The following is a 27,759-nucleotide window of genomic DNA, read 5'->3' on the forward strand; positions in this document are numbered from 1 at the left end:
CATGCATCATATTATTTAATTGACAGGGACATTGTTTAATTCTTTAAAAAAATAAATGCAATATTTTCATTTAACAATAACAGTGAGCTGTTAATAGCTGTGCAGTCCAGTTGTTATATCTTAATTTCTTGCACTTCTGGGTCTTGTTTGTAAGTAATATAAAGTAGACGTTGCATGCAGTTACAATTCCGTGAAATGGCAGTACGGTGTGTTTTGCTTACTAGTCTTGAAGTAGTCTTTGCCATTACGCTGAATCTAGTATCTTGTTGCGCCCTTAAAGTGTTTGTACTGTTAGTGTTGTACTTATTATGCACCATATGTTTTCTTGTAGCGTGAATCTTAGTTGTAGTTTTCATTACCAAATTTTGAGGTGTTGAAATGGTCTTATGAAATCGCTAATGCTAATCAGTAGCATCGCTAGGAAAAATCCAATTAGCATCAAGCTAGCACATTTTGAATAACATAGCCTGAATGTACTTTAGAACGTTTTTTTATCAAGCATACCTTCTTTGTTGGAAAATTGAAGTATTCCCTGGAAGTGGTCTGACTGAGTTCACTCTGAGTGCTGCTTGAACGCTTGTTTGCCCGCTAAGTAGTACCGACGGAATTCGGCCTTTGCCTATAAAACAACCAAATTCGGTACCCATCTCTAGTTGTCCCTGGGCAAAGGCAAAGTGACTACGAGTTATAAATACATTTGGTGATCGTACTTATTAAAATTAACCATTTACAAAATCTTAAACACAGATAAACAAAGCAGAGCCCCCGTAAAAAGATCATATCAACAACGATCCAATACATTAGAGCTTAGCATGAAATATACTGTACATTCAGTACAAATACTACTGTAATTCCGTGATTCGCAAGATGCTTTTTTTCTATTCATATTGATTTTTACGCCAAACCACATTGTGGTGTTGTAACCCCTCAAGACCCGCATTTAGTATACAAGGTCCTTTGTCTGGCCTCAGCTCCTATATGTGACTGTTTTTTCCTCTGTCAACAAGCGGTCATCTTGGTTTTTGTTGTTGTGTTTTTGCTTCTTCCTCCATCTTTGTATTTAGTCTGTCGCTTTCCTTGACGCATTCAAACTGTGGCGCTTAACACCACCTAATACCTAATACCAAAGACAGACTACTGTGTGCCATGCAGAGCTCTGACGCTGGGCTGCCTCCAACGGCCCCCGGTGGCCTCTACCAGCTGCGGTAGCATTGGGGCCTCGTGGGTGGAAATATCCTCGCTGCTGTATCTTTGGTACAATGAGTGCTTTCTGTCCATGGACACATGCCTGTGCCACTGCTTTCCTTGGATCCCTTTGCATTCACGGAGCCGCAGGCAGCTGAAAAGCCGCAGTAACGGCTTGCTGGATGGATGGTTGTCAGCTTGGGGTCTGAAGTGGACAGTTGTCTTGTTTTCCTATCGTAAACAAAAGGCTTATACAATACATTATCTACTAGGTTATTTACGCAGATTAATCATTAAAGATTAGGACATTGATTAAACGGAACCAACGGCTAATATTAGTTAGTGTTTTATTATATTGAGTTTGTATTTATATATAACATAATGACATTTGATTAGCATGTCTGCTTCACAGTAATGAGATCTGTATTCTCATCTCTGTTGGAGCATAACTGCACTGTTTGCAAGTTCCTGTGTTTACATGGATTTTCTTCCCGGTTGCTCCGGTTTCCTCCCACCCACCAGTGTTAAGTTTTTAATTGAGTTTTAGTCATAGTCTTTTGATTAAAATATATTTTAGTTGACTAAAATTACAGTAATTTTGTCAACTAAAATATATATATAGTGTAACATACAAAGCATCTTTGAAGTTGTATTGGAAGCACTTTGATTACTGAGCTATTATTGCAGCGCATCCTTAAAACTGAAATTCACAACAAAACCTACACTCCATGAATATTTCAATAAGTACATTTCACCATAACCTCATTCTGTGTTATTTTAGCTGGAATTAAACACTTTTTTCAAATGTTAAATAATATATGACTAAAATGCTCACATGAAGAAACAAACTGGATTTATCATACATAGTGTATAACTTTACAGAGTGTGCACAATTGGCATCTTGGCCAATGTCCCGTTGAAATACAGCAACCAGTGTTATGAATGTAGAATGTGTATATCTCACATACCTGTTTTTCTTTGTGTATTGTCAAGTTGTTCAATTAATAGCTGAATAGTGTGCCGAGGACATCGATTATAGTGCACCGCACAGCTATCCTGTTCATTAGATTGGCAGGCAAGCTCGCCTATGGATACTACAAAAGTAGTGGTTGAGTAAGCAGTCTTGCTCCTTTTCTACTGTTTTAAATAGTGACAGTGATTCAATACAGTATGAATTATTTGGAAATATTAGTTGAGGCCTATTTACTGTTGATGTCCTTATGATTATTAGCCTGCAGATGGTGCTTATAGTTGGTTCTGTTTTTACAGGAGAAAATCGAGCCACAGGGTTTACGTGTGTTGTTGTCTACCGTTGCAAAGGTGAAATGTTTCCATATGTGTTCTCTTTCTTGAAGTTATAGAATACATATTTTAATGATGTGTGTAACAATACAATAGGTATGTAATGATAGGAGAATTTCATATCACGGTTACTGTGACCAAAATGATCACAATTCACATTGTTATCTCAGTATTGTGGAATTTCCCTAAAAGTTTTTTTTAAAACAAAAACTAAAATAGGTAGACACTTGGTTAGAAAAGCCAGAATTTTGCATGTCTTGTGTTTTTTTATGCTTCCCTGAAGTGTTTTAGTCTGTGTTTTATTTGTTTTAATAGCTGAACTGTAATTGTTGGACTGTAAGTATTGTTTTATAAGGTAGCACTTGAAAAATATACTTAAATGAAAAGTACGTAAAAAAGAAAATCTATTGTAGTTATGTATCGCTTTTGTCGGGCATTGTGTGTTTCGTACTCTGGTCATCCGTACTTGAACACACTGTTAATCACCTTGAACTTTTTTCATGTGAGGAAAGATTGATCATTATAATTCCGTGCTAAAAGACTAAAGTACAATTTGTATGTTCAGTGTGCACAACTGATAATCCTAGTTGCGCAGACAGCAAAAATGGGGTATGTTGCTTTAACGGGCGAAAGAGGTATGTCTCCTGTTTTATTTTAGCATTCAAGCTAGCGAGCTGGCACCAGTCAGTCTGTCGAGAGTTTATCAAAGTGCAGTTATCAATCTCGGTTTTTCAATCGTTTAATTTATAAGGGTAATACTAATCGTGGGGAGTTTTTCCGCGGTCATCATCTTTACAGTTAATCATTACACCCCTATAATACAGTCATCTATTCCCGTTCTGTTTGGCTCCCCGCTGTGATTACCCCCGCCCCTCCCCTGCATGCTACTGTGATTGGATAGATCCCTAACTTGTCCCACCCATCTAAAGACTAAATTAAACATGATTTGATTTTGTCTATGCCATCACTTTAGTCCAGTTTTTATTCGTCGACTAAATTATTAATTAAGTAATAATTAATTTCGTCATTGTTTTCGTCAACGTGCATGTGTTGTGATTCATTATCATCCCATTTTAGTCAGGGGAAAATAGTTTGTCCACGATAAGTAAGACGAAAAAATTCAACAAAATTAACAGCACCGCCAACATCCCAAAAACTTGCAAGATAGGCTAATTGGAGTCCCTCCATTGTCTATAAGTGTACCCCACTTCTTGGCTTATGTCTGCTGGGATAGACTCTTGCTCAACCACAACCCAAATGACGACAACGGGACAGGAAATGAATGAATTTTAAATTTTTAGGAATAATTATTTATATGTTCACGATATTCTTATAACGGTTAGGCAGCCATACATTCCTAAAATAGATTTAGACGAACAATATAACAAGGGTTAGTGCATGTGCCTCACAATACGAAGGTCCTTAGTAGTCCTGAATTCAATCCCGGGCTCAGGATCTTTCTGTGTGGAGTTTGCATGTTCTCTCCGTGACAGCGTGGGTTCCCTCCGGGTACTCCAGCTTCCTCCCACCTCCAAAGACATCCACCTGGGGATAGGTTGATTGGCAACACCAAGTTGGCCCTACTGTGTGAATGTGAGTGTGAATGTTGTCTATCTGTGTTGGCCCTGCGATGAGGTTGGGACTTGTCCTGGTTGTACCCTGATTTCCGCCCATGTTAAGCTGAGATAGGCTACAGCACCCCCCGCCAAACCGAAAGGGACAAGCAGTAGAAAATAGATGGAATTAGACCATTTCCTGTCACGATTATCGTGACCAAATTGATCACAGTTATCATTATTATCGCTGCATTGTTCAATGTGCTCAAAAAGTACTGTTGTACCCTGCCTTCCGCTCATGTGCAGCTGAGATAGGCTACAGCACCCCCCGCCAAACCGAAAGGGACAAGCAGTAGAAAATTGATTGATGGATGGAATATGACCATTTCTTCCCTTGATTATTGTGACCAAATTGATCACAGTTATCATTATTATCGCCGCATTGTTCAATGTGTTCAAAAAGTACTTATACACACACTACATGTAAATGGTCCTTGTGCACCCGCCACTGCAAGATAAATGCCGCCACACATGCAAAGTAAGTTTTTTAAACATGATTTTTTTTTTTTTTTTTTTTACATGAAAACATATTTAAATAATATGTTTTATGAATGGATATACTGTATAGGCTATTATTTAAGTACTGTTGGCCATTAGTTTTAAAAGATATCTGAAATATCATAAATAGCCTGTCTGTTGCGATACAGCTGGTTGCACACCGAAATAGAATTGTGAAAGTAAAGAAAGCAAGTTAAAGAGAAAGCTGTTTCAAGTTAATTGATGCATTTCTTGTTCAATCCTGTGTAAACTACCTTAATTCTTTTGACATTACTATCAACAATAACGTCTAAATTTACGCCGCTTTGGTCTTCCAACCTCCACGCGTACATCTCTGTATGACAGAACTCCCTTGTGTGTGTTTTTTCTTTGAGTAGCCAGCTTTCTCCCACATTCCAAAAATATGCATGTTAGGTTTATTTGAGACTGTAAATCGTTCAAAGGTATGAATGTGAGTGTGAAAGATTGTTTCTCTCTACCAGAGGTGTCTAAACTTTTTGACTTGAGGGACGCAAAAGGCTAAAAAAAATTGACCATGGGCCAAATACGGGTATATATTATGTTAATATGATGGATATATAATTACCGTATTTTCCGCACTATAAGGCACACCGGATTATAAGGCGCATAGAATAGATGCTACAGTAGAGGCTGGGGTTACGTTATGCATCCTTGAGATGGAGCTGCGCTGAAGGGAATGTCAACAAAACAGTCAGATAGGTCAGTCAAACTTTATTAATAGATTACAAACCAGCGTTCTGACAACTCCATTCACTCCCAAAATGAAGAAACAGCTGTTTTATTATTTTCTCCGATTCAATAAACACGTAAAAAACAGTCTGATACTGTTACGGTAAATCAAACGTTAGTGCAATCACAATATAGTAACGCTCGAAATAGTGCAAAGCAATAATATATCAATAACTCAACGTTGCTCAAACGATAATGTCACACAACAGTACACACAAAATAAACATGTGAAGCTCACTTTATTATGTTATTCTTCATCCACGAATCCCTCACATTCTTCTTCTTCAGTGTTCGAATCAAACAGTTGGGCGAATACGGCATCCGTCTCGTCGAAATCGTCATTAAACAAGTCAGTGTCTCTGCTGTTAATGTTAAATCCTCTCGCTGCTGCTAATGTTAAATTCTCTCGCTGCTGCTCTATTCCCGTGTTCTACTGTGTGACTGATCGCCTTGAGTTTAAACTCTGCGTCGTAAGCGTGTCTCTTAACGGCACCCCTCCCGCAGTCATATATCCCAGCATGCACCGCGCTTCTTCTTCTTCTACGAGGGAAAAGGAATTTGGCGGCTGCGTACTGTGGAAGAAAAAGCGCAGATCTTCTTCAACGGGGGAAAATATCGTCGGCGGATGCTTACCGTAGAAGAAGAAGCGCACTTCTTCTTCTATGGGGGAAAATTAAGTTGTTGGCTGCTTACCGTAGAAGAAGCGCGCTTCTTCTTCTACGGGGGAAAATTAAGTCAACGGCTGCTTATCGTAGAAGAAGAAGCGCACTTCTTCTTCTACGGGGTAAAATGAAGTCGGTGGCTGCTTACCGTAGTTGCGAGACCTGTTGTGGCTCAATATTGGTCCATATATAAGGCGCACCGGATTAAAAGGCGCACTGTCAGCTTTTGAGAAAATTTGAGGTTTTTTGGTCCGCCTTATCGTGTGTAAAATACGGTAATATAATAGGACATGAAGAGTGTAAATGTTTGACTCCTACCTTGTCTACTTCTGTGATGGCCTTCCTAAAGTTTTGTAATCAATCAGAAATAGCAAGCAGCTAAAATGCGCCAAACATAGTTAAGTGTGGATAGAGTGTTTTACATTTTTCCCATCATGCACTCTAATGGATTTAAATGGGTGTAATTTTGAATTTGTTTACGGGGTTTGGATGTTTTTCATTATATCCTCAGTGAGCAGGTTGTGCTTTTAAGTTAAAGTTAAAGTACCAATGATTGTCACACACACACTATGTGTGGGGAAATTATTCTCTGCATTTGACCCATCATTCTGATCACACCCAGGGAGGTGAGGGGAGCAGTGAGCAGCAGCGGTGGCCACGCCCGGGAATCATTTTTGGTGATTTAACCCCCAACTCCAACCCTTGATGTAGAGTGTCAAGCAGGGAGGTAATAGGGTGTGACAATGTGTGTTAACTTCATGTTGAGTGCATTTTTGTTTTGCAACATGACTAGGGAAGGTTGTTTGGATTGTGTCATATATGTAAATGTTGTGCAATTATTGTAAGGTACTTTCAAGGGTCATTGATCTGATTTTTCTCACATGGTCCACAAGATACCAGCAAATATGTAGCATTCAGAGACCGCTTGGTATTTAAGATTAGTTTATAAGTACTCCGTGGTGCGATACTTTAACTCACAAAGTCTCACGAATGAAATTGAAAAGGCTGGCGGGGCATAGTGTGGATACCCCTGGTCTACTGCGATTGTCCATGCTAATTTTGGTTAGCGTGCCAAGGAGCCACTCAATTAGCATTAAGCTCACAGCGTTAGAGCTGAAACCCTCATCCTGCATAACTGGATTGCTTTTTTCAGTTCATTCCAAACTAAATTATTAATTGCAATTGCATTAAACGAACAGAGCACAGTCTACCAAGTCAAATTCTCTGTGTGTTAAACATACTTGGCCAATAATGCTGGTTCTGATTGTGCTAATATAATAAACAATGGTATTAATAAATAATAACACATATATTTGTTTTTAAAAATACATAAAACTTTTTTTTAGCCTTTTAAAGAAAATATATGCATCATTCCAAATCAAATTTATCATGATGTCATATATATGATGATGTCCTGATGACCAAGCCCCCACCGCCCAATATGTTGTGGCAATCTAGGGGAAACTTTTGACCATTTGTTATAAATACATTTAATTGACACACTGTTAGAAAACCCACGATTTTGGATGTTTTGTGTTTCTTATGTTTTAGTTGTAGTATTTTATCTTTTAATGGCTACGCTTTTATCGTTGTAAATATTGGTTTGTACTGTAGCACTTTAAGCTTTTTCTAAATGAAAAGTGCATAACAAATCAAATCTATTAGTATTAATATTTTTTTATGCTTAATTCTAAGTTTAACCCAGCAGCATCACATGACCACATGGTTACAGTAATGCAAGGATTTGGACAAAGCACATACTGCACAAGCTAAAGCTCATCTTCACATTAACATTGTCTTTGCTCACTCTACAGTCATATTCTTCTGCAAGATAAAAATCTTGTTGTTCTCAACTATTCGATGAGATCATAATGCAGCTTAGGTACTTTAATCATATGCTCAATCCACACCCTAAATGACAAATCACATTTTTTCTCTACACCCATAATGCTTTAGCTATGGATGCCACCCTGCGTGAACCCTCCATAAAAGCACTATTTAAATACAGTGGGAAGACTGAGTCTATTTCTTTCCTGCATAGACTATTGTCAGTATGTGCTGTCGGCAGACATATTGTGGGTTCAAAAAGAATGTGTTTCTTTTGTATTATTGTCATAGAAGACACTATATCATCAACATAGGCTTTACTGAAGTGCTAGTCAACTTGATTTGCAAATCTAAACAAACAGATGGTGTGATAGTGGCACTAATTTGGAGAGTTCCTATATGATTGTTGCACCACAATGCACCATAAAAATGCAAATCGAGTGAACGCATTAGGATTTGTATTCATCCTGTCAGTGTAGTGCAATGTTATGATACTCACTGCGTAGGTTATGACGTCAACATTACCCTTTTGCTTGTGTGTGAGCAATTAACATAATTGTGCTTAAGTTTTCACTTTGCAAACATACCAGCCGGTCAATACTCCAACCTCTGCAAGTGCTCAGCCAAGAGCTCATTGGAAATGCCATCTCAGCGGAATCTTTGTAGCTAAACAACTTACATTTTTGTTCTGTCTGACTTTAGTTTGTCATTGATTTTTTTTTCCGCTGCAACCCTCACCGAGACTTGGAGTCCCTAATAGGAAATAAAATCAAAAGGTTGACATACAGTAGGTCTTCGTGCATGTGTTTATGCCCTCTGGCTCAAAGTGCCTTGCCAAATCTGGTCTGATTCATTCTCTCCCACAGACTTCCACCGCATGCAAGTGTGCTGTGCCATAAAAAAAACATTGAGAACATTAGGAAGACGATGATCGGTTTGGTGCATCGCCCTGCTTTTTGTGTATTGGAAATGTCTCGCTCTCTTCCAATTACCTTTAGCTTCCTAGAATCACACGTAGCTCAATAAATATACTGAGATTGATTTACCAGAGTGCTCATCTCAGCTGGAATTTTTTACAGGCAACACACTGACATTGGCATTGCGAGCATTTTTATTTGTTGGCAAGGTGTACATTGATACCTTATACATGTGCAGTAATGTCATCATCAAAGTAGCTCTGAGTCCTCTGTCAGTGACCACACAGCAGACCTGCCATCATATCCCCTGCCCTCTAATGGTAACCTTGTCATTACGGTTGCCATTAGCTCAGCAGGCGCTTGTGTGTGTGTATGTCGACTTCTCTCTCTTGCGGGTAGGCTGTCAAACGCTCTACCAGTTCTCACTTCTCCTCTCTAAGTAGGAAGTTAGTAACACAGCTAAAAAGTAGTATGCACTGCAATAAAAATATAGTTAAGCCCTTAATTTACCAACACATTAAGGCTCTACAATTACTCAATTTGAAAATAGTAATCCAATTTGTGGCCACAAATAAAATTTGCCCCGCCACAAATGCGGATTTGGTGCTTCTGGGTTCGCCTTCATTCATATACAGATTACTGTTTAATGGAACTGTGGCGGTGTGCGTAATAAATCCACTCACAACACACCTCGTACACACACCTGCTTTCCCAGGACCCTTTCCACCAAAAGTTTAGGAACTAAAACGAACCTTGAGTTACTGGAACTAAACGACTTATCAATTAGTGTTTTAGTATGTAAATAAACAGACAATATTAGGTCATATTTCTTTTACTAAAATGTAAATAAATGAAATACAAACTAATTAAATACAAACAATATGATTTAAAAACAAAGTGTAGGGATTTGTTCATAAAAAGGCAAGCTTTTGTCCTCAGTGTCCAGCCAACAGAAAGTCATCTTCTCAGTAAATTATGAATTTATGCGGGTCAGGCGAGTCCTTGTGGTCCATTTCAGCTGTAAATAACAATATATTCAGAATAAATATCAGTGTTTATTGGACAGGGACAACAAAAACACATCTGATTCAGCATTAGCATTTGGTTAATTCGGGTTGAGGCTACACAAATGACACGTCACTTGACTATTTTTACAGCATCTAAAATGATAAAATGGGTGAAAATTTCACCCGCACTGGCTCCTTTTCTTCTTTCTTCTTATGTCCTAATGGAAATACACAAGAAATAAGAAATAAACAAGTTGTCTGGCATTCTGTAATGGTGGTTGTGTGTTCAAAAAATAAGTTTTAGGAACACTCCCAACTGTATTCCACCAATCAGCAGTCAAAATCACAGCCGCCCCCTCGAAAGTTCCAGGAATCTTTTGAAAGTCTCACCCAGCTGGCAGGTACTATATATGGTTCCTGAAGAACTAAATCTATCTGGTAGTTTTTGGTGAAACTTTATTTAAATGGGAACGTTCCTGAAATAGTTCCTGCAGTGGAAAAGGGCCTTTTATGACACAGCAGAGTTCTGTTGTGCAAGTTTTGTGACTCTGTTTCTATAATTAGCATGGAAAGCTATGCATAAAAGTGAAAGAGAAGAGTTTGTCCTAAAAAAGGCGAAGTATTTGCCGTGTGACAGCAGATCCACCTCCACAAGCCCAGAGAGCGTGATTACGTCCACTTGCTTTATTTACAACTCGTTCTTGCCCTATACTTCCGGTTCTGCTCTACTGCTAAGACCTCTAAGTTATGTACTTAATCTACAAGTACCATAACATTGTAGAAATGAAATAAACAGAAAAAACATTATATCATAAGAGAAAAATGATAATACAAATAATGACTACAGACACAAATATTTGTCTTTTATTTATATGCCTAATGTTTATTTAGCATTTTCATTTTCTTATTTCATCATAATTAACATTATGATGTCGCCAAACCTCAACACTTATTGTTTTTGTAGTTTTTACCAAAAAGTGGAATTGCAAATTGAGTTTTCAGAGAAAGAAAGTTAAAATAGTATTTTTGGCCAAAACGGGCATTATTTTACGATGTTGAGTTGGTATCAAAGAGACAGAATTGTCAGTCGTGTATCTGTGTACGTATGTCAATCATTTTTAATCTTGCTTGCTGCTGCTTTCACAGTCATCCTTACAGTAGCTTTTTCCCCCCCCGCTTGGTGCCATCCTCCGTATGTTCAGGGAAACAGAATTTTCCCATTCACATTTGATAGTAACCAGTCAAAACACTGCAACATGCCACAGCGCAAGGCTACAGTATGTTGTTTTCCCAGATCGTATCAGTATTTTGTCAAGAACATACACCATTTAAGAAAAATGATTATACCCTTCCTAATTCAGCAACCATTCAATTATAAATTGTTAATGGATAATACCACAGAAATTTAACTTGGAATTAGAGTAGTCAGTGTGCAGCTCGAAAAGCATAAAACATATATTATCCTAATAAGTCGTTGCACACAGCCATTGTTGTGTAAATAGCTGCAGCACAAGGGATTGTGTCCAAATTGTTTACACACTGTCAATATCTTACGTGAGCACAATCATTATCGAGCACTGCCTTAATCCTCTTTGGCACGGAGTCCATGTTACTCCCAGTCCTTCATGCTGGCATCACAGACGTGATGGATGTTGGACAGCTTGCGGTCCTTCACCCCCCGCTTGACCCAAAGGTGGTCAATTGGGTCTAGGTCTGGAGACATACTTGGCCACTCCATAACCTTCTCATTCAGATTCCTCAGCCATGCTCTCGTCATCCTCGGAGGTGTGCTTGAGCACGTTATCTTCTTGGAAAAGTGCCCTGGTAATCATGCTCTGCTCCAGAATGTCAGAGTACATCCCCAGTGTTGGCCGCATTCATGCAGCTGCAGACCGTGGCGCTAACCTAAACTTGACTGTAAGCAAGACACAACTATCTTGCTCCTCACTGGCTTCCAACTTTTAGACAATAATGGCTGTATGTTGAGTCATTTGCAATGAATAAATATAGATTTAATGTTGAAACATGTTTTACACTGACTACTTTAAGTATTTTCATGTTAAATGTTTGTTGTATTGTCACCTGAGAAGATAGACATTACTAAAATGATAAAATGGTGACTAAAATGTTGAGGCGTGTACTCACTTGTGTGATATACCTTTTTTAACTAAGTACTTTTTTTAAATTGATTAATGGATGATTTAAGATAAGATGCCAGTGACACCAAGAATCGTCACTGAACATGATAAATGCGGTGCAGATTTATTTTTCTTACCTACCAAGAAGGGCAAGACAATATGGCTGAAAACTGTATAACGATACAAGTGTTTAATATCGGTCGAATTTGATAGGTCGTAAAGAAAATATTGATGATAATCGAAAATAAGGATCTGGAGAAAAATATATTAAATGTAAACATTATTATTTCAAATGTAGTATTCCTCTGATTGTAATCCCCTCAGCTGGCAAGGCAAAAAGGAAATGTCAACACAAACATGGAAAACACTCAATCAATGTAAACAAAATTCTAAAATCACAGTGAAGACTCAACAAGAAAAGTAAACTGCAAATATAATGAATATGTAAGAAATGCTTAATAAAGTGGAACAAAATAGTGCAAGGTGTGAAAATATAAACATAGAGAAACCTGAGAATAACTATTTTCTGCAGGTTTAGTGCCGGCTGAGCTCAAAGGTGAGCGCTGCTAAGGTGGTGTGGTATTACTGGTTACGAGCGCCTCTGCGTGACAGCGGTCTGTTTTTTAAAAATCCCCCAAAAACTGCCATGCCGGCGAGGTGACTTTACCTGTTTTATCGGCAATTTTGTCACCCTCTTCAGCACTCATTTTTACTTTCTCTTCTCACTCCATTCAAAGAATCAACCGTAAAACACCAAGATGGCGCAACCAAGCTTATTTGATACTGTTATCTGATTTGCTGTTAGTGTGTCACTTCCTGTTTGTTCTGACAAGGAAGAAAATACATATATTGTAGTTTTTATCAAACACATTTTTTATTTATATTGAAGTGAATTATATTTATATAGCGCTTTTCGCCTAGTGACTCCAAGCGCTTTACATTGAGAAACCCATTACTTACATACTGTATGAGCTACATTTACACAAGGTGTGGCTGATGAAATCTCTTGCTCAAGTACATAACGGCACTGACTAGGATGGCGGAAGCTGGATTCAAACCAGAAACCTTCACGTTTCTGGTCGGCCGCTCTAGCATCTGAACCACGACGCCCACAGATCACGTGTCTATTGCTATCCTTTTACCGGCCAGCTCTTTTACCTAGTTTCCTTTTGTAATGTCTCATTAGTAGCAAGGAAGTGTGTTCCTGTTGCATCATCTCCATCACGGCATTAACGAATAATTTTATTTAGATGTTGGTTGGAAGCCAAGGGGCATGGACAGAAGGTCGATTTTTTTTTTTTTTTTTTTGCCGTGTTTTTGCTGCTACCAGTGGTTTTCGTGAGGGAAATCAAGAAATTGCCCGTGTGTTGGAATCGACGGTGAAAGGAACTCAAATTGCCACTCATTCACTCATTAGGGAGCTGTTTGCGAAGAGAAGGCTTGTTTGAGTGACACTATGGCTTACAACCTTTTTACAAGCATGTCTGTTGTTGTTGGTTATGTAATGTGATGCTGACTGTGGATAGTAATCCATGCTCTCCCTCCCTCTCCTCCACCTCACGCTTCGGCACAGACAGGTTAAGCCGTAGAGGACTCTCGCCGGCCGTCGGAGGAAAACATGTGCAATGGAATGGTAGCGTTTCAGACGAGAGACCCTTCCTCTTCCTCCTCTTCCCTGGCAGGCAGGCTGGCCTTCCCTGCGCTCCTCCTCCTCTTCACTGTGCTCCCTCATGGCCGCGCATCAGGTAAGACGCAGACACTCTTGACTCGCCAACACAAGGCACACGCAGTAAATTGCCGCCTTCACCTGGTTTTATCGACTCCGTTGTGGTTTTGTTCCGCTCGTCTTGCAGGTCGGTCAGATTAAATTGTCTTCCTTTACCCCTGGGTCGGTCAGGTTGCAGTCCCTCCCACTCCATGGGTTATTTCATCGGCCTAATGATTCACAACAGTGTCCTGCAATATTGAGTGGGACGCGGGGATAATTTTGTCTGCTGCGGTCATGTTGCTGTCACAAGGTTTTAATCAGCTATGACAGTTCATGTCCTCTGAGAGCTTTTAGCAGAGTGAGCAAGTGTTTGTTATTAGCCTCCACCAGCCTCTGGGTCAACTTTTGCTTTTCAGTGGGAGGAAAATAGTTAATTCATCATCATATATTGCTGTACACTTAACTCTGAATTGTTTTGCAATTAAAAGGTAATCTAATCTGCTTTTATCAAGCACTACAGGTTTGTATCACACACAAAAATACAATGTTGACGTACTTGGAACCATTTGCTTGTGCCAGCTTCCTTTCCACTTCAGCTATCCCTCCTACACACGCACACGCCATCTGCACACACACACACACACACACACACACACACACACACACACACACACAAAACAAAACGCCTGCTTGTGAAATATGCCAGATGTCCGTGCTGCTAGGTTCATGGCGACCATGTATGTGTGAATTTAAAAGTGTTGTAGGGTGTGTTGAAAGTGCTAATAGGTTTACTTTTTTGTTTGAGATACCTTGAATACATAAGTGGGTGTATGTGTGTATAAGTGTGCAAACAAAACAATAGAGATGGCGGGAGCACCCAAGTCCCTTGCATCTCTTATGTAACACATGATTCATGTTGAGCCCACAGGGGCATCTCTGACGGTCACGTTCAGGGTCCAATACACTGCTAAGCTAGTCCAGCTAAATGTATCCTTAAATCCCCAGGCCACGTGCTGTGTGTGTGCGCTCAGATCCGTGCAGGACACATTGGATCCGCATGTTACTTATAGGACTTTGATTCTTCAAGTGGTAACTGACATTTTAAGCTCAAATATTATTACTTTAATCTAAGTCTTGATATTTAAACTGTAAAGCATTTGATTTATCACGCATTTGCAAAATGTTGGCGCCACTCCTAAAAGTTGTAATTTTCTAATCCATATAAACGAGGAGAAATATAACCATAGAGGAAATAGTCATTTAAAACATTTGTATGCTGGCACAACACTTAAAACCTTTAGTATATCTGTATGTGGATTTAAATTATGGCGTGGATTCACCTTAAGCACCAATATGATTTAGTTTAACAGATTGTTCAAAGTGTTGACAAAGTACAGAGGACAAAAATTATGATGAACATCTTGAACCGCCAGCACCCCCCCGAAAGGGACAAGCGGCAGAAAATAGATGGATCTTGAACCTTTTTTTTTTTAAGCTAAATATTATTTATGTATTTAATACTTGTTTACTGACTATGGTATACTATTTATGTATTATTTTTGTATTCACTGTTCTGTTACAGAGAACAAGGAAATGGGATAAAATTGCTATGATATAAAAAGGGGTAGGATTAAATAAACTCAGCTTCTTGCTTTTCCTTTTCGGACGTGCTGTAATGAAACAACTAGAAATATGTGATGCAGTACATTGTATCTTATGCATGCTTAAAATAAAATTAAACTGAACTGAACAATTATGAAATAAAATGCAAAATACTTTATACTAGAGGTGCAACATTTTGCCGACAAAAATCGATAAAGTTATAGTAGTCGTTGACGTCATTGATCTTGTTTTTCCGAGCAGAAACAAACGTTCTTGAGTCAGTGTGACCAGTGACAAGCAGCAACAGGAAGAGAAAAATGGCTGCGGCCACTGGCAACAACACTGAGGTATAAAAGTATGGAAACATTTAACGCCAAAGTGGACGTTGCGTTTCATGGCAGTACGTCTGAGATGAGGAAGCATTTAAAGTGGAGGCTTGTTGGACATCTGGAGGATGCGATCTATGATTTCTGTTGTTAGCTAGCTAACAACAGAGAGATGATGTTGTGTTAAAAAAATATTTAACTATCATCAGCTAAACTTTGTCCATATACCTGTGTGTAGGGCTGGGCGATATTGCCTTTTTTTAGTATCGCAATATTTTCAGGCCATATCGCGATATATGATATATTTTACGATATTTGATGCATATAATCACAGCAGTATGATGATTCTATGTGTCTACATTAAAACATTTTTCTTCATACTGCATTAATATATGATACTTTTGAACTTTCATGCAGAGAGGGAAATCACCACTAAGTCAATTGACCAAAAGTGCATTTATTAAAGTTATTAAGCAATGGCACAAACATTCAAGTCATTTCCAAAACATAAATTGCAAGATTGTCAAAGACATATTAAGTGTCAAATAAAAATGAGCTGCATAATAGGAAATCAAATAATATTCGTCCTTCACTATGTGGTATGTTACTAAGTTATGAAATTCTCTTCATACTTTAGCGAGTGACTTTAATATGTAGCATTACTGCTACATATTAGCAGTAATGCTACTTTTTATAGCAACGCTTTTTCCCCCCACACTTGACATATTACGGTTGTCTGTTCGACATATTCCCACTTGAAGCCGAACCACCGCCAGACGATGGAAACCCTGTTGTTTTTATCGGGAATTTAGTCTTTCTTCATTTGTTACCAGATCCGCAACATCTTTCTCTCGTACGGCTACGTTAGCAGCTAACGTTAGCCAGGCCACTATCTCTCTGCTGGGCGAGGGCGTGTATGTGAAGTGTGACGTGACAGTTTGTGACGTATGTAAGAATGTGCGCCTGCTTGTCTGTTAGAAGGAGACACAGGAAAGAGCGAGGAAAGCCTGAAGGGTACGCCCGCAGCTAAAAGTACTGTGTGAGAACGTATACTCGAATATTACGATATAGTCATTTTCTATATCGCACAGAGACAAACCCGCGATGTATTGTGTATATCGATAAATCGCCCAGCCTGTGCATCTTTTTAAACACATCATCATCACAAAATTATATTTTCTTTTTGAGCTACAGTAGACAGCTTTGGTGTTGACTTGTTTTGATTGCTGCTATTTAGTTTACATTCAAATAGATTCCTTGTTCTTACTAGCAATATGCATGTTTTTGCTTTGAAATGAACAAACGTTTTAGCGTTATTGTTTTTTTAGCAGCCAAATGACCAGCACAGTTACAGTATAAATAAATATTTGTGATTGAAGTAGTGATCTATATTGTTAGTTATCCTTTGTTTAAAAATAGCTCAAGCTGAATTTAAAAGGCGATGGCTAAATTAGAGCCATTGAATAGGTTCATACTTCATCTTCCGATTAGTTGACTATTCATTAGTGTAGTCCATGACTAGTCAAAATTGTCCTTAGTTGTACTACTAGTTAGTACTCTACGGAACAGGATAAAGCAAGCTATAGTGGGAGTATGTGGTTGCTTAGTGAAAGTCAAATGACCTTTGACCAGTGGGACACTACAGCTCTAAAGTCTCTTCCAAACATCACTTACAAAAGAGAACGTCAAAATTCCCTTCAAGGTAATTTAGGACTTTTCCTTAACACATTTAATGCACAATAGTGATAATATACCGTAATACAAACATATGTGTCGAGGGAAAACCTGTTATTTAGAGGCACAGTATAATTTAATGCTACATAGTGATAGATGCAAGACGGAAGAAGAGAACATGAGCTCTTTGAATGATGTTCTTAAAGATGGCCTCCTTCTCACTATACATAATTCACACAGGTAATCCCTTGACAGATTTCAGGGCTGGAGATTGCTCTGGAAGTTTTCATGAATATAAAATGTTGTCACTCCTGACAGGAGTATTGCAGGCCCTTCTAAACTAAACACCAGTTTGCGGTTTGACTAGAATTGGGAACTAAACTGTTCTATCGGTCATTTGCATAAAATAGTCTCACACATGTGGTGGTAATTTGTCATTCCTCATTTCATATGATTCACCCTTTTTGATATTTTTATTTTCTCCAGACAAGAAGTTGGTATATGTAGATACCCTTGGTGTTTCTTTTTAAATGGCATCCATCTAAGGATGCATCTGTAGAACTGATGTCTAGCGGGTTGTTTGTGCGGTTTGTTACACAGGAAATTGGTTAGACATAGAGGCAGAGCTGCAAGAACAAAGACGCAACTGGGTGAATAAAAGGTTATATTCAAATGATGGCATGCCTTGTTTTCTGCTATAACAGAGACAGTTGTCAGCAGGGCAAAGGCACATTTTATGGGTCTGGTAACATTATAAACAATACCCATTTAAAAACCTTCTCCACTGATGTAGAGTTACAGCTGTTTTGGAAAATGTTAGCCAGCACTAGAAGTCCCCTGTTGTGGGCTATGCGTGGCGCTAGTGTTTATATATTATGTTCATGTGTGAGAACAGGAAATGGCTATGCCTGGGACCATGAAAAAAGTGGCTTCATAGGGTGGGAAAGTTGCTGGATCGTGGCACTTGTAATATGCTCTGTAATTTGTTTTTGAGAAAATGCACTCAAGATGCCATTTCCCACTGCCTTCACATCGGTGTGTAGTGTCGACTCAAAGATATTAGCAATTCCTTGAATCTTGACTTGTTCAAGGAAACGCTTGACTACTCCCACTTCTTTTTAAAAACACTGTACCGGTAGTCTGCAGAAGCTTGCGTAGCATCATTCCTTCAACCACAGAGGGAAATATCGCAACAAGCCATGCCTTACTTCCTTAAAAAATATACATATAATGGTCTGTGGCCAGACAAAAAAGTGTGTATACAATACATAAAGTATCAGAGCATGTGGTCTTGCACACCCAACTTTTCTAGTCCTTTCTAGAGACAGTTTTTAACAAACAGTGAAGCCTGGGAACAATAGTTGCATGGCAATTAATTGTAGAGGATTACTCCCTGAAGTCCTGTTAGCTTGGCGGTTTGTAGTCATGCCGGAGTAAGGCAATACGCTGACTACTGGCCAGCTTTATGAAATGTGAGAACAAAGAGGGCTTTCAGGGGGTGTTAGAAGCCACAGGCCAAACCACTGCAAGCTGTAGCCCCACTCGATCACCAGCATGCAATTACCACTGCAGTGAAACATAGCACCACCCCTCATCTCCCACCTAATCTCTCGTCTTTTTCATTTCTACCTTTAAGGCCTTTACCCAGCTGGGACCAGAGACCATTAAGGGCAGTCAAGTTCAATTCTTCAGCTTCACTCTTTCACTATGTGTGTTTATCACTTCGGCGATAATTCTCTGTTCTCATCCAATGTCACTTAACAGCTCTTTCAGCCAATCCGTCCCTTAAGGGAACTTTCAAACACCTCTGCAGGTGACAAAATGCTCCATGGAAACAGATATTGCTACTGGACAGGTGCCTTGTGCCCCATTTTATTCTTTTTAAACAGACAGCTCTATTACTGGTTGCAGATCCCAAATGGGAGTTATTGTTGGTCACCTTCTGCCATAGGATGTCATTTTTGGAACATAATCTTAATCACATTTTAATTTGGTGGGCAGACTGTCAGGCGTCTTGCGAAGCGTGTTATTTTGGCAGGTGCTTCAGTGGTTCCGTATTTGTATATATCAAGGAGGGAAGGAGGAGGTTGTACAGAGTTAGTTTTCAAATTGTTTTTCTGGCGAATTGTGTGTGGTTGATGTACCAGGCAGTTATAATAATTTCCAAAGGGCGTCATCTAAGGGATCAGCCTGCTGAGCAGAAGACATCTCTGACTAATGAGCTGCTAAATATATCCCCAAGCCTCTCTCTTGTATTCTGTTGCGCTTGCCTCTGGTCTTTTTCTTATACTTGTCATTATGTTTCTGGGTTTCTCTTTTGTGTGGTCTTGGTTTATAATTTTCTGATTCATAAAATCCATTCGGGATGAAGTCCACCCTCCATTTAGTATGTTCTTCACAGGCTCACAGTAACAGTAGAAGTATGGTGTTAGATGCCACTCTATGTCAACATTAGCAACTTGTTCAAACAAGTTACCAGCCTACGTAGCAAGACACCAGACCCTGACACTGAATGTCTTACACATCCACACTCTCCAAGGCCTTGAGCAGTCCTATGGCGCAGTGGGAGAGAGGCCGTGCGCAACCCGAGGGTCCCTGGTTCAATCCCCACCTAGTACCAACCTCGTCACGTCCGTTGTGTCCTGAGCAAGACACTTCACCCTTGCTCCTGATGGGTGCTGGTTAGCGCCTTGCGTGGCAGCTCCCTCCATCAGTGTGTGAATGTGTGTGCGAATTGGTAAATGTGGAAGTAATGTCAAAGCGCTTTGAGTACCTTGAAGGTAGAAAAGCGCTATACAAGTACAACCCATTTATCATTTATATTTATATAGCTAGCTTCTTCTGCTGCCTTTCGGTAGACCCATTCTTGTTCAAATGAGGTTTAATATTTTGTATGCGTGAACATTCTCTGGCCCACAGAACATATTAGTGGTAGGTATGCATAATGTGTTTCAAATTACTACAGAACTGCAATGTGTCCCTTTTAAGAAATACTATTCCTAACATGGCACAACGTTCTCTACATTAGCAATCGATTAATCCTTCCATGTGGCTTTTAGTTTTAGTATAGCATCAGCGTTGTTGGAAGCTTTTAACATAAAGTATGTCTACTCCTTTAAAGTAAGGCCCTCCATAGTGCATAAGGGCACAAACTGTAGTCAGATGACTGCACTTGAAATTAACCACCCATCTGACAGGTTGATAATGAGCTGACTGGAAGGGCTGGCCTGTACATGCGCTATCTTGCTGCATTTCTGTTGATTGCTGTCATCTGAGTAGGTAGTGTGCAGCTGGGTTTTTTGGAACTGGCTGTTCAAGTGGTGCCTTTTTGTATGTTTTTGTGTATGTTTTGAAAATCCTAAGAATCCAATTAAGAAGCCAACCAAACACATTAATCCTCCAATCATTCATAAATCCATTCATACAAAAATGTAATTATCACAAGTATTATTGTTACCGCAGAGTTGTTGAATGTGCTCAAAGTGTACCTATACACACACTGAAACTGAAAGTATATTTTTAAATAACTAAAATAAATAGACACACTGTTAGAAAATACACTATTAAGCATTGTTTGGGTTTTTCTTATGCTTCACTGACAGTGCTTTAGTCTTTGTATATAGTGTTTTAATGGCTAAGCTATTGTTTTGAATGTTGGTTTGTATTGTAGCAGTTCAAGATGTATTTAAATGAAAGTGCGTAACAAATAAAATCTATTTGTATTTTTTTTTATTTCTGGAAGGCAAATCCTAGGATTCCAAATAAGAACCCAACAAAACACATTAAAGGCCTACTAAAATGAGATTTTCTTATTCAAACGGGGATAGTAGGTCCATTCTATGTGTCATACTTGATCATTTCGCTATATTGCCATATTTTTGCTGAAAGGATTTAGTAGAGAACATCGACGATAAAGTTCGCAACTTTTGGTGCTAATAAAAAAGCCTTGCCTGTACCGGAAGTAGCAGACGATATGCGCGTGACGTCACGGGTTTTGGAGCTCCTCACATCTGAACATTGTTTACCATAATGGCCACCAGCAGTGAGAGCGATTCGGACCGAGAAAGCGACAATCTCCTCATTAATTTGAGCGAGGATGAAAGATTTGTGGATGAGAAAAGTGAGAGTGAAGGACTAGAAAAAAAAAAGACTATACAGTGGCAGCGATTCAGATGTTATTAGACAAATTTACTAGGATATTACTGGAAAATCCCTTATCTGCTTATTGTGTTACTAGTGTTTTAGTGAGATTATATGGTCGTACCTGTACAACTTGAAGGTCAGCCCCGCACCTTTCTTTAGCACCACTCGACGGGTGGTGGCGATGCCATCTCTGCCCTTCGCAAGGGACCCTCTTCAGAACACGATCTTTCGAAATGATCGCTGCCTAATACACTGTACTTTGTGTGTGTGGTCCAATCCACCGGGTGTGTTTGTGTTGCTAAAGGCAGCCGCAATACACCGCTTCCCACCTACAGCTTTCTTCTTTGACGTCTCCATTAGTCATTGAACAAATTGCAAAAGATTCAGCAACACAGATGTCCATAATACTGTGGAATCATGTGATGAAAACAGACGACTTATAGCTGTGAACGGTGCTGGAACAAAATATATTTTTTTAAATAACTAAAATAAATAGAAACTCTGTTAGAAAACACACTATCTAGCATCTTTTGGGTTTCCTATGCTTCACTGATAGTGTTTTAGTCTTAGTATTTAGTGCTTTAAAGGCTAAGCTACTGTTTTGAGTATTGTTTTTTATTGTAACAGTTAAAGGTTTATTTAAATGAAAGTGCGTAAGTGCGGGCATTGTGGCGTCCTACTCTGTTCCGCTTAAGGTTAAAACACCTCTGTTTCGTATGTGTTGGGAGTACAGAATGATCAGTCTTGCACAGCTTGTAGGTTCAATGTGCACTATTGAATATCTTAGTTGCTCACACAGCATTATGTTTGTATACGTTTAAATTGGGGCATGTTGTTTCCTAATGGGGAAAGACGTTATTGTTTCGTGTTTTTGTGTTAGCATTTAGGCGAGCGAGTTTATCAAATTAAAATTATCAATCTATTTTTGGGGGATGATTTTAATTCGCTGTTATCATTTTATGGGACCTATTATGCGAAACCAACTTTTTAACTCAATGGTACCAGCTCATATGTATTTGTGATCCCTGGAAATTTTAAATCAAATTGTTGAGTTATTTATACAATAATCTTGCCTTCCTTCATACTTCTGCCCAACAAGACGTTTGGAATTGACTTTGTACTGTCACGTTTTCTGCCCTATCTTGTCAGCGGACATCTTCATACATTTTACAGTGATGGGAATTTTCCGCGGATCCGCGGAATTCCGCCGATTTTAGCTATCCTCTTGTTATGGACATGCATGCTCCGCTGTTGTCATTTCTAATACAAATCAGCATTTAGATTAAACTTATATTTGTCAGTAGACTCGCTATGGAAGCGCTAAAAACTATAACAAAGATGGCGGGGAGAAGAGGCTGTCCAAGTAGAACCACATAAATAAGACAGCCCACAAAAAGGCATATCCTGAAGGGACAGTCACAGTCCGTCAAACATAATGCATGCAACACTTTGACTAAAGAACCACATTTACCTGTTATGTAGACCACAAGGATGTGTTTTAAATGTAGAAAAAGAATCATAACATGACCCCTTTAAGACCATTTATCGTTTCATCCCTACTTAATTCACATGCTTTGTGCTGCTTTCTGATAATTCTACATCTGGATGTCCTAACCAACACTTATTATTTCCTGTCGACGTCTTGTTAATTTCCTGTCTCTATCACATCCTGTTTTCTTTTTGTGCTGTCAACTCATACCTCATAGTGTAACCAGCACGTTATATGGAGTGTTGGTTTAGTCAATGTTCATGTTAAATAAATGTTTTGTTATTATGCCATCAGCAAAAAGTATATAGCATGTACGGCTTGCCTTATGCTATAAGGCAAAAGATGAATAATATCTATGAGTAACTTGTATGTCCAGCTAGTGACAGTGATATGACACCAAAGTTTATGTTAGGAGGGATATTCCTGGTGTACAGTGGGAACTTGTTATTCATATATAACACCAAAAAAATATGTTGACATTGCCTGTTTAGCTACACACACAGAGGGACATTTTTTATCATCTGGTGTATGGGGTAAGCGGTCGACTAAGTATACACTGCATGTTGTAGGAAACAGTTGTTGCAGAGCTGGTGTCTCGGTTTCAGCATGTCACTTTCCTCAGTTGTGTACTGTAGTCTCAGTGTGTTAGAGGGTTTTTTATAAAGGTTTGCTGTTGCTGCCTTTTATTCACCCACTTGCCAGGCAGTTGTTCGTTTAAAGGGCGGCCATCAGTCTGCACAGCAAACCATCATTGCGTTTACACAGATGTCTGATGATGAGTGCTGTCTATTTAATGATCTCTCTTTCTTTGGAACGGCATATTTATGTGCCATTTATTTTAATGAAAATTTAAGAGGAAGGAACAGCTCTACAGTATGACTCATCAGCCATCAATACTTCTAGGATGTGTTGTGCTTTTGAATCATCTATTCACCACATTACACTACCATTTGTGTATTTTTCTAAATGATCTCCAACTGTCCATATCCAACAAGAGTTGGTTGACTCGGACGGATAATTTGTTTATCATTCACAATACTGGCATGACAAAAGCACAAGTATGTTTTTCTTTTTTTTTAATGCATTCTAAATCGTAAATAAATGTTAGCGAAATTCAACAAACAATGAAGCCAATTAAGTTGCTGTACACCGCCTATGTGACGCTCTAAAAACCTCCACAAAAGTTTTATATACACACTAAGTATTAATGTAATGTAGTAGCAGCCCTGGTAAAATAATAATAACATGTAATATTTAAGTTTTTGGCTCATTTTAAACATACTGTGGCGCAATAATTTCACAAACGCATCACAATGCAACTACTACCTACAGACATAACAAAACAATCACTTACTGTTTTGTAGATACCTCAGTATTTTGGTTTCAAAGTGTTCACAATAATGCCGTGACGAGTGATTGTGTCAAACAAAAATTTGGTGCGGTGACGTTGATAGGTTTTCAATGAAGTGAGTCCCTGGGACCCACAGCGGGTGTGTTGAGTGGGTCCCTGAAAAATACAGTGGATCCTGACTCCCCCAAAAAGTGTTCTTTCTTATATGCAAACAAGTGTCGTTTTATTTCTTTCTCCCCATTTCCCGGTAAAAGTTTACCAACTTCTTGGTTTATGGCCACATCCTACTGCTATGCAGATGAGAGGCATGATTTGTAATCAAGTATTAACTTTCACCTGCTCAGAGGCGATGGATCAGCTCACCGGCTGATGATGTCAATATGGCAACATAAGATAATCAGTGGGGCCACTAAATGTAGGTCGGTAACATTAGCGTGTATGATAACAATATCGCTAATACCTAATATTGATATTCAGGTCACAAATGGTAAATGGAGTACAGTTGGTGTTTTTTGGGTGTTTTTTTTTTTTTTTAGTTTTATGGGCACAATAGACGCAATGACGTCATGCCTTTTATTAGCTCCATTGTTAGCTGGCTTTTATTTACATGTATTTACAAGATAGATTGCATTAAAAAAACAGACATATGAATTATTGTCTCTCATAAAGATTGTGAATGATAGGCAATTAAAAAAAAAAGGTGCAATTCCCCTTTAAGATGCTAGACTTGGGAAAACAGTCGGGTTCAGATTATCTCGCCGTCTTTCACCTTCAACAAATGTCCTGCACACGGGACTTCACGCTCTGCTAGCTGGCAGAGTCTGACGTCTGAAATGTGATCAGCCTGCAGTTGTCACAGTTGCACTGACAGTTTGGGAGAGGTGAGGGTGGTGTGCTGCACCACATGCACATGTGCAAAAGAGGGAGGGGTGTGTGTGTGTGGAGGGGGGGGGGGGGGTGTTCCCCCCACACTCTCCTTTGTTTCCCCCCTGTAAACTGAGAAGAAGGAATGTCTGCCTCCCAGCTGTCCTCAGTGATGAGGATGATAGAAGAGCAAAGGGGGACGCACTGGTCGCCTTCACTAACATCATCCCATCTGTTCCGCCAGGTCAGAGAGTGTGTGTGTGTGTGTGTGTGTGTGTGTGTGTGTGTGTGTGTGTGTGTGTGTGTGTGTGTGTGTGTGTGTGTGTGTGTGTGTGTGTGTGTTGATTTGGAGAGTGGGGTCACACAATAGTTCCCCCCTCCCCTTGTCCCCGACTGCTTTGGCCTCGCATGCATATCTGACCCTTCAAATGCAAAATTGTCTGTTGTTCTCAAGGGAGGAACGCTGCACCGTCCCTCTGTAGGCATGAACAATGGGACGTAATAGAAGCACACGTGGCTCGCTTAAATGCATTGGAACACCAAAGGGCGGATGGGTGGGGGATGTTTTTGTCTATTTAGAGACTTCCTTCTCCCTGGGTGGACGTATTGTGTATGTGTGCTTGCATCACCTGCAAGGGAGGGATTGGGTTCTTTTGGAATAGCGCAGCTGCTGAACTGCAGTTTTGGCAGAAACTTAATTTCTGGCTATGATTGTGTTCTTGATATAACAAACAGAGGCGTAACTCACTGCCTCTGATTACATTTGTGCCATGGGACTCCCTTCAACCTCCACTTGCAATGTTATGAACCTTGTATAAATGTGCCGGCTCCTCCCTAGTCATCCTAATGTCCCTTGTCCCTTTGTACTCCTAGTGGATGGATCTACTCTGTTTCCTAGAGAAAATTGATATAAGGTTTCCCTCCATTGCGTGACTGGAAAACAAAACAGCATTTAAAATGTATTTTCAACATTTTCTCTTCCATCCACTCTTGTTTTCTTTTTTTTTTTACCCAGCTGTTGAGTGTTTGTGTCCTTCTGTGCGCCAACTTAACATGACGTACATGGTAATGCTTGCCAAAAACATTCAGCATCTACCGGTACTAGGGGTGTAACGTTACACAAAAATTTCGGTTCGGTACGTACCTCGGCTTAGAGGTCACGGTTCAGTTCATTTTCGGTACAGTAAGAAAACAACAAAAAAAATAAATTTTGGGTTATTTATTTACCAAATTTGTAAACAATGGCTTCATCCTTTCAACATTGGGAACACTACAATAATTCTGCCCACGTTAATCCACATTAAACTGCCTCAAGTTGTTGCTTTGATTAAATAAAATGAAAAAACCTTTCTTCTACATATAAAAAGTGCAACATTAATCAGTTTCAAGTCAACTCATCATGCTTAATTTATTACAGCCTTTGGGAAGCCTGTAGTTGACTTTTATTATGTAAATGTTATATTTTTATCAACATGTGATAGCAGGGACCCTGCCATTCAAAACTAGGCTGTTAATGATTAATGTAACTATTGCTGAAAACATAGTACAGTAGCAATAGGAGAGACTATTCATCCCTGAACACAATGGAGTTCAATGAAATAACAGACAGGGCTTTGCTGCGTCTAAAACACACACACACGCAAACACACACACAGCAAAATGAGCTAATGTTATGCTAAAAGCTAATTAGCCTTCACCTCAAGCCTATACTGTGAGATAACTGAGCTGAAGTTTAAGTTTCTAGAAGGTCAACGGGCTCTCAGTGATGTTTGTAATAGTTGTGACTGGAAAGTGTTTTTTAAAATTTGGGGAGAGTACCCTGTCCGCTGCTTGCCTGCTAAACGAATATCTGCTCGACGCTGAAGCATTGACTACATCGCTCTGAATACGCACTGCTGATTTGCTGTTACATTGCTCTGAATACGCACATGGCTTTGTATGTAACCAATCAGATGGTTGTGTGGGCGGGACAATGCTTGCTGCTGAGACAGAGGCAGAAAGCAGAGCAGCTTGTGAAGACTTCTGCTTACAAACTCGTTCGGTACGCCCACGTGCCGAACCGAAACCCCCGTACCGAAACGGTTCAATACAAATACACATACTGTTACACCCCTAACCGGTACTATCCTTACTATCTGACATATTCCAAGTAGGCATGGGCAAAAAATTGATTGTATCGATAAATTTCGCCAGCATACTTTTTGCCCTCAGGAGCTTTCGTAGCTTCCGCCCTCTCCCTTATTTTCTTATGGAGATTCTCACACACATAGCACAGAATGGCTAATGCTAACGCATTTGTTGTAAAAAGGAAAAAAAAGAAAAATAATTGCATCGTCATTGGTTTTCTTTTGTGGCAACAGGCATGGAACAAATGACTGCACGCTGCAAAGTTGGTTTTAAAAAAGACCACAGCACAACAAACCTATTACAGCATTGGAGTGGGGGAAATGCAACTCTTTACAAGGCGATCAAGAACATAACAACATACAATCTCAAGCTAAAAATCAGTTTACTGTGATAGAATCATTTACACAAGGTACCATGTATGATGAGACACAGTGCCCAAACAGTGGAAAAGCCTGCTTTTAGCCACCCATTAAAACTATAGACAACTCAAAGCTAAATGTTTTATTTACGGAAGTATTTTATTCAAGACATGTGTTTTGCCTCCCATAGGGAGTTCTATTTTGAATAACTGTA

At 39.3% G+C, this 27,759-nt stretch overlaps 1 protein-coding gene across 3 annotated transcripts in view; it reads left to right on the plus strand.

The window, feature by feature from the left end:
* susd6 (sushi domain containing 6) overlaps nt 1-27,759 on the plus strand; it is a 63,255-nt gene that overhangs the window by 13,113 nt on the left and 22,383 nt on the right. The window contains exons 2-3 of one of the 3 annotated variants that reach the window (XM_061885894.1): nt 6,636-6,740; nt 13,476-13,647. In XM_061885894.1, the coding sequence (XP_061741878.1) occupies nt 13,521-13,647 (127 nt within the window). In that variant the 5' untranslated portion in view covers nt 6,636-6,740; nt 13,476-13,520. The remainder of the gene's footprint in view (nt 1-6,635; nt 6,741-13,475; nt 13,648-27,759) is intronic. The other 2 variants (XM_061885893.1, XM_061885892.1) reach the window with 2 other exon arrangements.

This window comes from Nerophis ophidion, linkage group LG24, assembly GCF_033978795.1.
Source record: "Nerophis ophidion isolate RoL-2023_Sa linkage group LG24, RoL_Noph_v1.0, whole genome shotgun sequence".
Classification (NCBI taxonomy): domain Eukaryota; kingdom Metazoa; phylum Chordata; class Actinopteri; order Syngnathiformes; family Syngnathidae; genus Nerophis; species Nerophis ophidion.